The sequence below is a fragment of the Cuculus canorus genome, chromosome 4, assembly GCF_017976375.1.
Source record: "Cuculus canorus isolate bCucCan1 chromosome 4, bCucCan1.pri, whole genome shotgun sequence".
Classification (NCBI taxonomy): domain Eukaryota; kingdom Metazoa; phylum Chordata; class Aves; order Cuculiformes; family Cuculidae; genus Cuculus; species Cuculus canorus.
In genome coordinates this window covers 9,849,721-9,861,783 of record NC_071404.1, presented here as the reverse complement: position 1 = coordinate 9,861,783, position 12,063 = coordinate 9,849,721, and the positions used below count along the sequence as shown (strand labels likewise).

At 38.1% G+C, this 12,063-nt stretch overlaps 1 protein-coding gene across 5 annotated transcripts in view; it reads right to left on the bottom strand.

The window, feature by feature from the left end:
• Positions 1–12,063, bottom strand: part of NSD2 (nuclear receptor binding SET domain protein 2) — a 105,734-nt gene that overhangs the window by 33,434 nt on the left and 60,237 nt on the right. For all 5 annotated transcript variants that reach the window (XM_054065565.1, XM_054065567.1, XM_054065570.1 and 2 more), the window contains exons 4-7: positions 8,130–8,296; positions 7,339–7,830; positions 2,420–2,564; positions 1,326–1,403 (exon numbers count right to left, since the gene is read on the bottom strand). In XM_054065565.1, coding sequence (XP_053921540.1) covers positions 1,326–1,403; positions 2,420–2,564; positions 7,339–7,830; positions 8,130–8,296 — 882 coding nt within the window. The remainder of the gene's footprint in view (positions 1–1,325; positions 1,404–2,419; positions 2,565–7,338; positions 7,831–8,129; positions 8,297–12,063) is intronic.

Sequence of the window (12,063 nt, the reverse complement as noted above, 5' to 3'; positions counted from 1 at the left end):
AAACATAATTCAACATTAACACAGTTTGATGACCTCTTAATGCTTAAGGTCAGATTTCTAGCGCTGAAGACTATCTCTAGAACACATCCAAATCAACTTCATACTCAAGTTACTTCACAAAGATGAATCTACCTGTGTAAGTACTAGTTTAAGACCTGAATATATACTTCATATCCTCAGACTGCTCATGATTGATCCATATGGCACTTAACTCTCCTGCCACCTTGTATCAGTGTCTTATCACTGAAACTGATTTTTAAGTCTGCTCCTTAAGTCTCTCTGAAGCTCTTCAAATGATACAGATACAGATACTGGTGACATCTATATCACCAACCATACACATTAACTCTTTCTTTCTGGTATGGCAGTTCCAGACTCTCTCTAACAAGCTTAATTATATTTCACAAGAGACTGTAAGATCCTCTTTCTTTGTGAACCAAAATCCTAAGAACAGAATCATGTTGGTCATTTTAAACCAAGGAAATATTCACATATTTAAATGATCGTTCACTGTAAAGGTCAAGCAGCTACTTAATTATAAAAGGTCAGTGACTAACTTACATACCCCTTTCCACAGGTTCAGCTATTGTTTGCACTTGCTCTACCTCAAAAAGACAGATGAAGGTTTAGGAAATGGTCTGTCTCCTCAGAATGAAATGACAACATTATTACATACCCTAGCACTCTAGTTTATGAAGCTACAGAGTACTGCTAATAAGAGGATTGCAAGCTCCAGGGGCACAGATACGTTAACTGAAAATTGCCCTACAGCTACAAGCATTCTATTCCAGTGGGAACAAATAGCTGTAAATATTAAAAATATACTAAATTGAAAATACGGATAATTTTCAAATTAATGTTCTTATCTAAACAATCTAGGACATACTTTAGTATCAGACTCTGACTTTACAAAGCAGACTGAAATGGCTCCAGGAAAACCTGCTACTTACAAAAAGCCAGCAAAAGAAATCCCACAATATTCTTCCAAGTTTAAGATAAGAGGACTTAGGTAGAGGAACGATTGAACTGACATTTTTTCATCTGTAGATAACTATAAACGTACACAATATATGTAACTAGAAACACCTGGTACAGGTACAATTTCAATTACATTTCTTGCAATATGACACTGAGGAAGGTGAACAAAATTCAGCACTACAGCGTTTAGATATTTAATTTGGGATCCATTAAAATTCTAACGTCAAGGAAGACAACATCTGAGATAAAATAAAGAGATTATGATACGTGGGCGATTACATAAAAAAATACACTCAATAGCTACTTATAATGATGAACTATTTGCACACAACACAAATTTCAATTACTTCTGGATCTTGATCTCCTTTTAGGTGAGTCTTGAAACACTTTACGTTTGGCCTCTCCAATATTCTTCAATGATGAACCTTGAGAGATACAGAACGTGTTTTTTTTTTTTTAAACTGATATCCAAATATTTGACACTTAAAACTTAAAGTTAAAAACTTTTCAATTTTCCACAAAATGATGTTATTTCACACACACAGATAGTTAACAAAACTGACTGCCATTTTTATACAAGTTTTTCCAAGTCTCACAAACTTTCAAACACTCCCTCCCATTCTTGTCATTGCCCAAAGCAGCACCTGTTGGCTTCTAATACTTCCGCAATAATTCCTCTTACAGTGCTGTAAAGCTATTTAAATTTGAAAAATGATAGCTAGTTAAATTTGATAAAGTTCATGCAAATGCCAAACTATCTTCCTCCTTTCTCAAATATGTGACTCCAACGTCCCTCAAATATTTTGTGAAATAATTGAGACTCTTTATCAAAACCAAACGCTAGACAACAGCAACCAAAAATAAAAGGAGAAAAAAAAAAAAGTATTTGCAATCTTGTACAGTGTCCTAAAAACCAAAAAGCACAATAAAATGCCAAACAGATGAAAGTTTTAGAATAAAGTTTGGAATCCTTCTTCCTGAGCTGATGATGATATAAAGGTAATACTCTTTAGGTATATCTGAAGAAAAGATATAGCACTAATTAAACTTTTTAAACCATTTCCTAACTATTCTCTAAACAAACAACTCAAATTTTTACTAGTAGTAATGCTTTGTCTTCCCTTCCCACCATCCACTCGTAACACACAGTGGACGCAATGGCAGCTGCTTATGGGCAGAAGAAGAATGAGAATCAGCAATCTCTGAACAGCAGAAGGTTTACATATAACAACTTTTCAGAACAATGAGCAAGAAATGTAGACTTCATGGGTTGCGTTTATTGTAACCATTGGCATTCCTTCGCTATTGGCACAAACACCAAGAATTAAAACTGGAAAACAGTGAAAGCTGTTTTCCCTACAGGTCTCAAATATGTGCTTAGTTTAACACCACTATGTATATCAAATTTAGTTAGAGTACACTAGCACAGTTTTACGTTTACCAGAGTCTTCTTCAGATTTGGGAGAGGTCACTATGGCAAACTTTGTGTTATAGCGAGCTTTCTGTTTTTCACTAAGCATGTTCCACTGCGATTCAAGCAATTCTTCAATCTCCTCACTTGAAGCATCTGGATGTTCAGCAACCACCTATACATGCAGAAATAGGGTTATATTAAAAAGGGTGACCATTGAAAACAACACAAACACACTTCTATTGCTTTGGAAAACTGGATACAAACAATTCATCTACCAACTCTGCCGTAGACACAACTAGATTCAAACCTTCTGTATCCACTTTTTAATTCAATAAACACTTCTCTCTTTTTCTCTGTCTCTTTAAAATAAAAAAATCTATTATGATATTCAGAAGCATTAATAAAGTCGGAAGAATCTATTTGACTTAACATTCAAATAATGGATTAAGTGTAATTATTGTTTTGTAGTAATTAAAAAAATTTTGTATTATTTCTTGATGGTGTTCAAATTTACAACACAAAAGTCAGACAAGTAGTACTGGAATACACACTTGCTTACAAACTCACTGGGGAACTCTACCATAGAACTCATTACACCTATTCTAGCAGGGATTTACACAAGCTAGCATCTGATACAACTTTTTCCACTAGTAATTAATCATTTTGTACTATGTATATGAATATTAGGAATTCAAAAGCTGTGCATCTTTTCTTAACAATAAAAGCGTGTCAAATAATAGCCATCAACATGGAATTTCGCTGTTTGTAGAGGTTCAGTCAACACAAACAGAAAATCTAGTATTAAACAAAAAATGCTCTCAAACTCATTCAGCATTCCCATATTTTTACTTAAGAAAAACGAGGTTTGATTAACCATAGAAGTCAGAAAAGAAACAGTAGCTTTAAAAAACAACTCCTCTCATCTCATTACCTATTCTCCACAATCCTAATACCAAAGTGATGCAACCAATGCCCCAAAATCTTGGAGCGAAATAAAAACTAGGTCAACAAAGCCAAGCATTCAAATACTACCAGCATTCAATAGAAAAGAAAAACAAATTTTCTGTGACAAGCAGAAATAACTAAACTTAATTTCTTAGAACTTAGTGTCTTAAAATTGCATTTACTGTTGTGAAAATGATACATGCGTGACCGAAGCTTCTCCAGGGGTTAGAACAGTTGTAGTATCTTCCTTCCATTGGAATTATTCAGTGTCTAGTAGGGAAACTCATGCTGTAATTTTAACCCTGGTAGAGTACTAAGCGTTCTCTTGCTTCTATCTGGCACAACCACTCTGCATAAAACTTGGAGAATACAACTATTGCTGGAGGCCTCTACCCAAAATTTAACTAAAATCCAACAATGTCAAAAAAGTTACTGAGAGGGGAGAACATACCCAAGTTCACAAAATACCCCTCACACAAATCTCACCTCTTTACGAAAAGAAACTAGCATCAATTTTGACCACTGCTGCTAAGTGTATCATTTGCTGCGCTCAGATAGGGCACGGAGTTAAACAGCTCTAAGAAATAAGTAGCCCTGTTCACACAAGTGACATACAGTTTAACATCACCTCCAGTCCCAACAAAATACAAATAAAACCAAATTTAAACTAACTAGGAGCACGGTGGAACAACAAGCAAAACACACTAATGGTTCTTAATGGTTAAGAGATCCTTGCAAAAAAGGCCTCCAAGGAAATTTCCCAGCAGTCTTCTCAGGTCTCCACACTGTAATACTCAAATCTTGGCATACATACTGGAAATGCTGTATTGGGTACCTTGATGTACATGAAAATCATGCACTTCTCCCATGAGCTACAAAACACACGGAAGAAACGTTCTTGGATCTGCTAATTAGTACCTCTATAGGTGTGGAAAACATGGTAATTAGACCAGGCACATCCCAGCTCATCCAAGCAAAGCATATTATCTTTGGTCTTATTTGTTTTGATGTTCAACAACTCCGTACGCATGCAGAAATCTTGAATTGTAAACCCTAGTAGTGAAATTATTTCTTCATTTAGCTCAAGAGACTCAAGGCCTCTTGAAAATAAAAGAATTCATATAAACAGCATCGCTGTCTGCCTCTCACTGAATGATACCTTTACTTCAAGTCAGACATTCCCTTCTACTGATTACAATGGTTACATTTCACAGAGGAAGCGCATAAGAATCCCAACAGTACAAAATAGATCTCTGCTCTTTAGTAACAGCACAAAATACTTAGTGCATCACTCAAACCATGAAAGTGCTCCAAGCTTTCAACACCTCTCTCAAAGAACCATGCTTCTTAAATAATTAAAAACATTTTCCAGCAGTTCACCCACTCTCCCAGCAGCCATCCTTCATTTCTAAAAATTTCAACTATTCCTCACCCTCCTATCCACAGAAAAAGCAGCATAAAAAGTAGTACTTAATAAAACTGAACTGAAGTATGAATCCTACTGCCATACAAAGCTGGACTCTCAGCAAGACACCACAGAAATGGCTCTACTTTTAAGAGAGCTCATGATTATTAATAGAGGGCCCAAAAAAGAAGTCTTCAGTCATTCCTTTCCACTGATTTCCACTCCTTTGCACATCTAGGGGCCAAAAAGCCTCTTCTGGATCCACAGTTTTCCTTTCTTTCTTAGCCATACATTAAACTGTCAAACACCACCACTGTAATAGCTCAAAACCAGGTCTGTTTTTCAGCCAATGTTATCACTCTTAAAGTATCACAACATCTACAACAGCAATTAAACTCCTGGATGTAAAGCAAACCATGCAAGTTTAGGCAGATAAGCACGATGGAAGAAACTCTAAACACTAATTTGGATACAATCTCAACCTTTCACCGAAGGCACAAACCTACCATTTTAAAAACAACACAACAGGCTGGAAGGGTTAACTAAACTCTGGTAACTTAGGTTCTTTGCAAGAAGCATGAATATCTGAAATGGTATTTCCCCACTTTGCCATCTAACTACAAATCAAGAGAAAGGAGAGACAAGTGCCACTGTCCTGATCAGTTAGAGACTTCTCTGCAGCTACCTGGTATCTGCAGTCTTCATAACCTATTTCTGTTCTACGCACAGAAGTGCTTCTGTACATACTAGAACTGATCACACAATTGGGTGGATCTGGGTTTTTGTTACTGATCTTATTAAAGGATGTTCTAGGCAGAAGTTGTAGGATGTCCTTTCTCTAAACATATATAAGATTTCGTAACTTACTCCCTTCTATCTAAAAACTGTGCAAAATTAGCCACTATGATTGCTGTGATTTTAAAGTTCACACACATTTTGCAGTTTCCTGAAATGACACTAAAGACAAAGCAATTCCTCAATGTCGAATATTGTTAACAGTCTTCATATTTTTCATCTATTAATTTAAGAATTACAGTATAACCAAAGTAGGGAATGAAAGCACAGAAAATAGAAATGTAACTGGCACAGAAAATAGAAATATAACAGAGACTCAGCATGTCTCTATGGTGGTAAGATGGATTTGGCTAACAGTCTATAAAACCAGTCATCATAATCTCATTTCCTCCAGAGAAGTAATTTCAAGTCACTCAATATTGCATGAATTCTCGCTACCTATGTTCAAGGCCAAGGAATTTCCTCTTTGCCACTGTACAAGGCATAACATTGCTTAACACAGAACTCAGGTCTCTCAAACAAGAGACAGATAATTTACCCGTGCAGCATTTCATAATGAATACATCAAACTTTGTATTTCATTGTCTGGCTACAAACCCCTTTCCCTTCTGGAACCAGCAAACTGAACTCCCAATGCTCTTCTAAATTTAACCGAAGGCACTAAAAGGTACATGTAACACTGTTCATTTTCATTCTCAATATTAGCTTAAGTTGTGATGATCTAAGAAGATCCTAATTGAACCACAACTAATCGACTTTCATACAACAGAATGTGTTTTTCAATTTTTCTATAGAAAGTTCATATCTATTCATGTTTTCTAAGACAAATATCCTATAACAAAGTCAAACATTCAGTAGCTAACAAGTGAAGAGCAACCACTAACTTTCTGGTCCTCCTCTGTGGGTATCACGAAACAGTACAACTACAAGAAAAATGACATTTCATGCTTCTTTCAGTGCAGAGAACTGTATTGCAACTGGAGCAGAGGACTGCAAGGAAGAAAAATGATGGTCATGATTTTAAAGTGATAAGCTAGAACAGCAGCATTGCTTTCGTACTCCTAACAGTCTTCCTAAGAAATGTTGATATGAAGGTACTTCCCTATCCTACCTCACCTCGCACTGCCGTGCAATCCTCTCAACAGGACGTAGTTTCTATCCCAGCAGCCTGCACACTGACAGAGATTTTCACAAACTCTGGTAACTAGCTTTTCTGAAGCTCAGCAAAAGATTCTAGGTAGGTAGATGGAGTTTTTGAGCAGTTCAAGGACAGCGGAACACACCAAAGGTATTGTCCACATCTTCAGAAAAACATATAAGCTAACTACGAGGGGACTGCCATACACAGCATAACCTTTCTTGTATTTACCTGAGCACATGTATGTAAAATATAGTTGGCATGCACACATAAAACAAAATATGGCTAATACAAAGGACTACCAGATTATGTAGGAAGATACAACCTGATCTAGTGGGATGTCCCTGCCCATGGCAGAGGGGGTGGAACTAGATGATCTTTAAGGTCCCTTCCAACATAAACCATTCTATGACACTAATACAACTTATGCTTATAGTACAATGGCATTATCACCATCTTGTTTATATTGCTCATCCATAATACATTCCCTTCTTTCTCTGTTCCTGTCTAGACTAATGTTTGATGCAGCCATACCTTGTCAAGCCCAGAGTATTATTGATTCTACAGTAGCAACTAGTTTTTATCAGCTGAAGCAAGTATGTTTCTTTATATACAGAAATGAGAAGAGGCAATCAACAACAGTAACAGCTAAAAGAGACTAACCTCATCTCTGTGCTTCTGACAAAAGACCAAAAACTGAGAAACTCCATCGCCCTTTCTGCTTCGCGGAGTAGATGCTGGAGTTTTCTTTCTATTGAGCGGGGAGCCCATCCCTCTTCTGGATTCTCCCTGCTCAGATGACTTTTGAGGAGTAGTATTCTTAGTCCCCGACTGACTGCTTTCTTGCATATCATCAGTGGCAGACAGTTTTGATGTCCTTCTCCTCCTCTTGTTAGGAATGCCAGACTCCTTCATTGATTTCAGATTTTGAGTGGTTTCTTCGTTTGAGTAAGATGACTCATCTGTCTCCTCTAACGGTTCCACAGCAATGCCAACTTCTTTTGCCACTCGAGGATTAAGATGAGGTCTGTCCCTAACATAAATGAAGGTGTACTTGGCCTTCCGTTCTTCCACTGTCATGCCTACTGCTTCACTTGCTTGCTTGACACCCATCTCCCACTGTGGCCGCAGCTTCCCTGAAACGGGCTTTAACATCTGCAAGATAAGCAGACAGCGTGAGAGGTTTGCCCACTTCTGATTTCAAAGTGCCAATATTATCACAAAACAAATCCCAGAGACTAAATGTAATAATTATAATTCAGACATTCCAATGGAACTGTATTTGATAGTACCGACAGCATACATGAATCACTGACAAAGCAGAAGCATCTAGAAGCGAAATATAAGACTACAAGCTGTCAGTAAAGCTTTCTAGAACATCTATTTATATCCATACATATCTGTAACAGTAAAATAAAAATTTGTAAATCTTGTCTGATTTGGTAGCCTCTTACCTTCATTTTCTCTGCTTTAGTGAGGGCTTGTTTTGCACTTTCCTGGCATAACTGTTCAAACTGGTCTTTTTCTTTGAAGGGCACAAGGCTCTTCTCAAATATCCAGGCTCGCTCTGGGGCATCTCCAAAAAACTGAACATGATATTGACGAAAACTCTTTTTCTGTCCTGAAAATTAAAACCAAATGTATTTAACATACAATTTATGTTGTTCTCTGCACCTCAGGACTTGAAGTCTTTTGTAAGCTGCTATTGTTACCATGACGGAAGTACAGCACAACTGGCTACCCTTTCAAAACCCCACTTTACCGCTCGAGCCATAATCTATGAAGTGTGACACAAAAGCCCAACATTTTAGCTCCAAAGAAGAATATGCTTTGCTAAATTAACTTAAGGTTACAATTATCTGTCAGTGATTCCCATGTATATTAACTTAGATGTACGCCTGGATGTTTCTGAGAATGCTACATTTGAAAACGTTCCCAAAGCTTAGATACTTGTGTTCTCAGCCTCATCTCTGATTCGCCTAAACATTATCTTTCAATATTCTTGAATATAAACACATACTTCAGCTAGTTCTAACATTTGCAATCACAACTTCACCTTAACGATGCTTTTAAGGAATCAAAGCAAGGAATGAAAAGGATTTGGGTGGTGGGAAGGAGAGAAGAGAGAGTAGGAAGATAACATTTCTGAAACCTAGACAAGAAATATTTATTCTTTTAACATTGTGAGGAGGAATACTAGCTCGCCATAGTAAGACACAGGCATACAATCTTCCCCTTCTTCTAAAGATCTCAGCTACGGTACAATGAAGGGTGAAGATACCACTTTCAAAATTCACTGAAGAGTTCACAGTTAACACTAAACTCTTAAAAGGCAGAGGTAAGAGAATGAGACTTCAGCCATCCTCTAGCCTTTCCTTCATTAAAACTCGCAGATTCGTTGCCTAAAGTGTTCAAAATCAGGGTCTTATTTAAAAATAAGAAGGTTTTAACTGTGATGACCTACACTTTTGCGTTTGTAAATGCCATCCTGCTAGTAAAAGATCTTTCCCACTCTATGGTTCTACGAGGTGTCATCAAACTTGGTGGGATGAATCCCATGACTGGAATGTGGCTATCGGTGACTACAGGCTGTTCAGAAGGGACAGATGGGGAAGGAGGGGTGGAGGCATTGCCCTCTATCTCAGGAAATGGACAGAGTGTCAAGAGCTGTCTTTGAAGAGCAGCCACTAACAGGCTGAAAGCTTGTGCGTCAGAACAGAAGACCGTGGCAGCAAAAGGAACCTTGTGGTTGGTGTATACTACAGGCCATCTGATCAAGTAGAGTCTACCGATGAATCCTTCATCCTCCAGCTACACGAAGCTTCATGCTCGCAAGCTCTCATCCTACTGGAGGACTTCAACCACCCTGATATACGCTGGAGAAGTAGCACAGCAAGCTGTAGGCAATCCAGGAGACTCCTAGAATGCATCGAAGATAATTTCTTAACCCAGCTAATAGACACCCCCACCCGAGGGGATGCAATACTGGACATGATGATCACCAATACAAGTGAGCTCATCAGTGACGTCAAGATCGGAGACAGCCTGGGCTGCAGTGATCACACACTGGTGGAGTTCAAGGTCCTGAGAGATACGGGACAGGCAAGGAGTATAGTCAGGACCCTACATCTCAGTTATTTTTAAAGAGGCATGATCTTGTCTCAAGATGAAGCATCTAGAACAGTAATACGAAATAAACCTAATTAACAATGCATCCCTGAGTTTTACTCACCATCACAGGGAGATACAAATATATAAGTAAATAACCCCATGTATGAGAACTACAAGAACAATAATGACTCATTTGAGACGAGATATGAGAATCTAGAGAAATGGCATAGGGAAAGGTCTCGGGACTGCAAGCATCACAAATACAATCCAGCAGTCTAAGACATGTTCCAGTCATGTACATTCAGGAGCAATTTCCTTACACAGTAATTATTTTGTCCTTATCAAGTAAATGTTGCTTAACTAGGGACTACTGAGCTCCAATGACCATCTGTCTATGATGAAACGAAGGATAATTTTTCTATTTTACCAGGACGTCCTACCTGCAGAAAGATGGCACAGACAACATTTAGAACCACTTGTAAAGACCTGCTTCTGAGCAGCCAATATTCCAATCAGTTCCAAGCAGACACAGATACTCTATTCCTTTTACAATATAGTGCTAGACCGCTGTAACTGCCTAGTCAAGGAGTCTAAGTAACAGTGCCTACCACTAGAACCACTGAACCAGCTTGTGAATCTTCAGATAACTTCTGTGGGCTGAACTTGCATTGATGCTCCTGGATAAAATAATTCATTAAGGGTTGTTATATTCAAAGACGTCATTTTTGGCTCACGGAATCCTGGAACTACTAGCTATGGAAGGTTTGGAAGAGTGTTCTGGGGACTCGCCACTATTATTTGTTTTTTTCTGTACCCTAGCATCTGTGCTTGAGACGGGACATGAACTGAGATGGAGCTTTAGTCTGACATAGTATGGGCCTTCTTGCACAAAAGTGCGCATCCTGCAAGTTGAAAGTTACAAACTTTTCTCAAGCCTAAACAGCTGGAATGATGAAATAAAGTATTAGCATCCAAAAAATCAGGGTTTTATAAATGCCGTTGTTCCTAGACCTAGAAAGGAGGAAGACAGAGACCTAGTCGAGTATTTCTACAACTCTCATATAGAGCAACTCTTCTGTTTGGAACAGGAGACTTTTGATAGTGCCTCTGTAGTAAACGGTAGGAAGATAACACAAGGTTGGAAGTATGTGATGGGAATATGCACATCAGCATGCACTTACCAGGTTATGATGGCTACTAAGATCTAGCCAAAATTCCTAAAGGAAAAGGCAGGGCCCGTGCCAACTCCAGATGAAAGATCAGAAATGACCCTCATCCATATGACTTCAAACAGATGGAAGTTACCATCTCCAAGTATGTGGGCTCTTCTTTCTGTTAAGTACTCCACAGGTGGCATTTAGACATAGGATACTGGCTTTTGCTAGACCTATTTCTATAAATAGCTTTATTTTTCTCAAAATCCAGTTCTTTATCTCATAATAGACCTAATAATCCAAAGAATAAAATCCCAAGGACTGCCTGATCAAAACTCTGAATGACTGCTACAAGAAAAATTTGTTTCAGGAGTCTATAATAACAATTCTAGTAATTGTATGAATGCTTGAAAGGGTTCTCAAGAAATTATTGTGTTTACTACCAACACTAAGTCTGGCTACAATCCTCATTCAACTTGTTCTTAAAAACCTCCTGTGAATGAGACCATACCATTTCTACATGAAATCCACTCCAATGCTTCCCTACCTTTATCCTTTCCAAGTGCTCTTAATAGGTCTAAATATCATTGTTACTAAGCTGTTCTCTCCCCAGAAGAAGAAGAGTTTACGCCTTTTCCTCTTTGCATGTAATCTAAGTTATTTAAGGCCAGTTAATGGATTCTCCTTTAGCTCTTCCCTGTCAGAATAAACAGCCCCAGTTCCTTCTGTCTGCCCACGCAGGCAGACTCCTAGATGCCTGTTCATGCTGGCCTCAGAACCTTCTCCTCTTGGATCGTGTTTCTTAAATGAAAGGGCCCAAACAGGATAAAATGAAGAAAGTACTCCCACCATGCTACAAGGGAAAAAAGCAAAGGATCTACTTCAGGCTCTTCAAAAGCAGCACAACTAATTATCCAAAAAGCCCGTGTGAATTTGGTCTTTCTGTAGAGAAAACTATAATGGGTAACTACAACTCTCGGATTCCTTTCTGAGAAAAGGCAGCTTTCCACTCATTTGCAAGCTTGATCCCCTGTAATAATCCAACACCTACTCCTACTGAACCGCATTGTTTTTCACACAGTAATTCCAAAATATCAAGATTATTCTGATTTCAAATCCTACA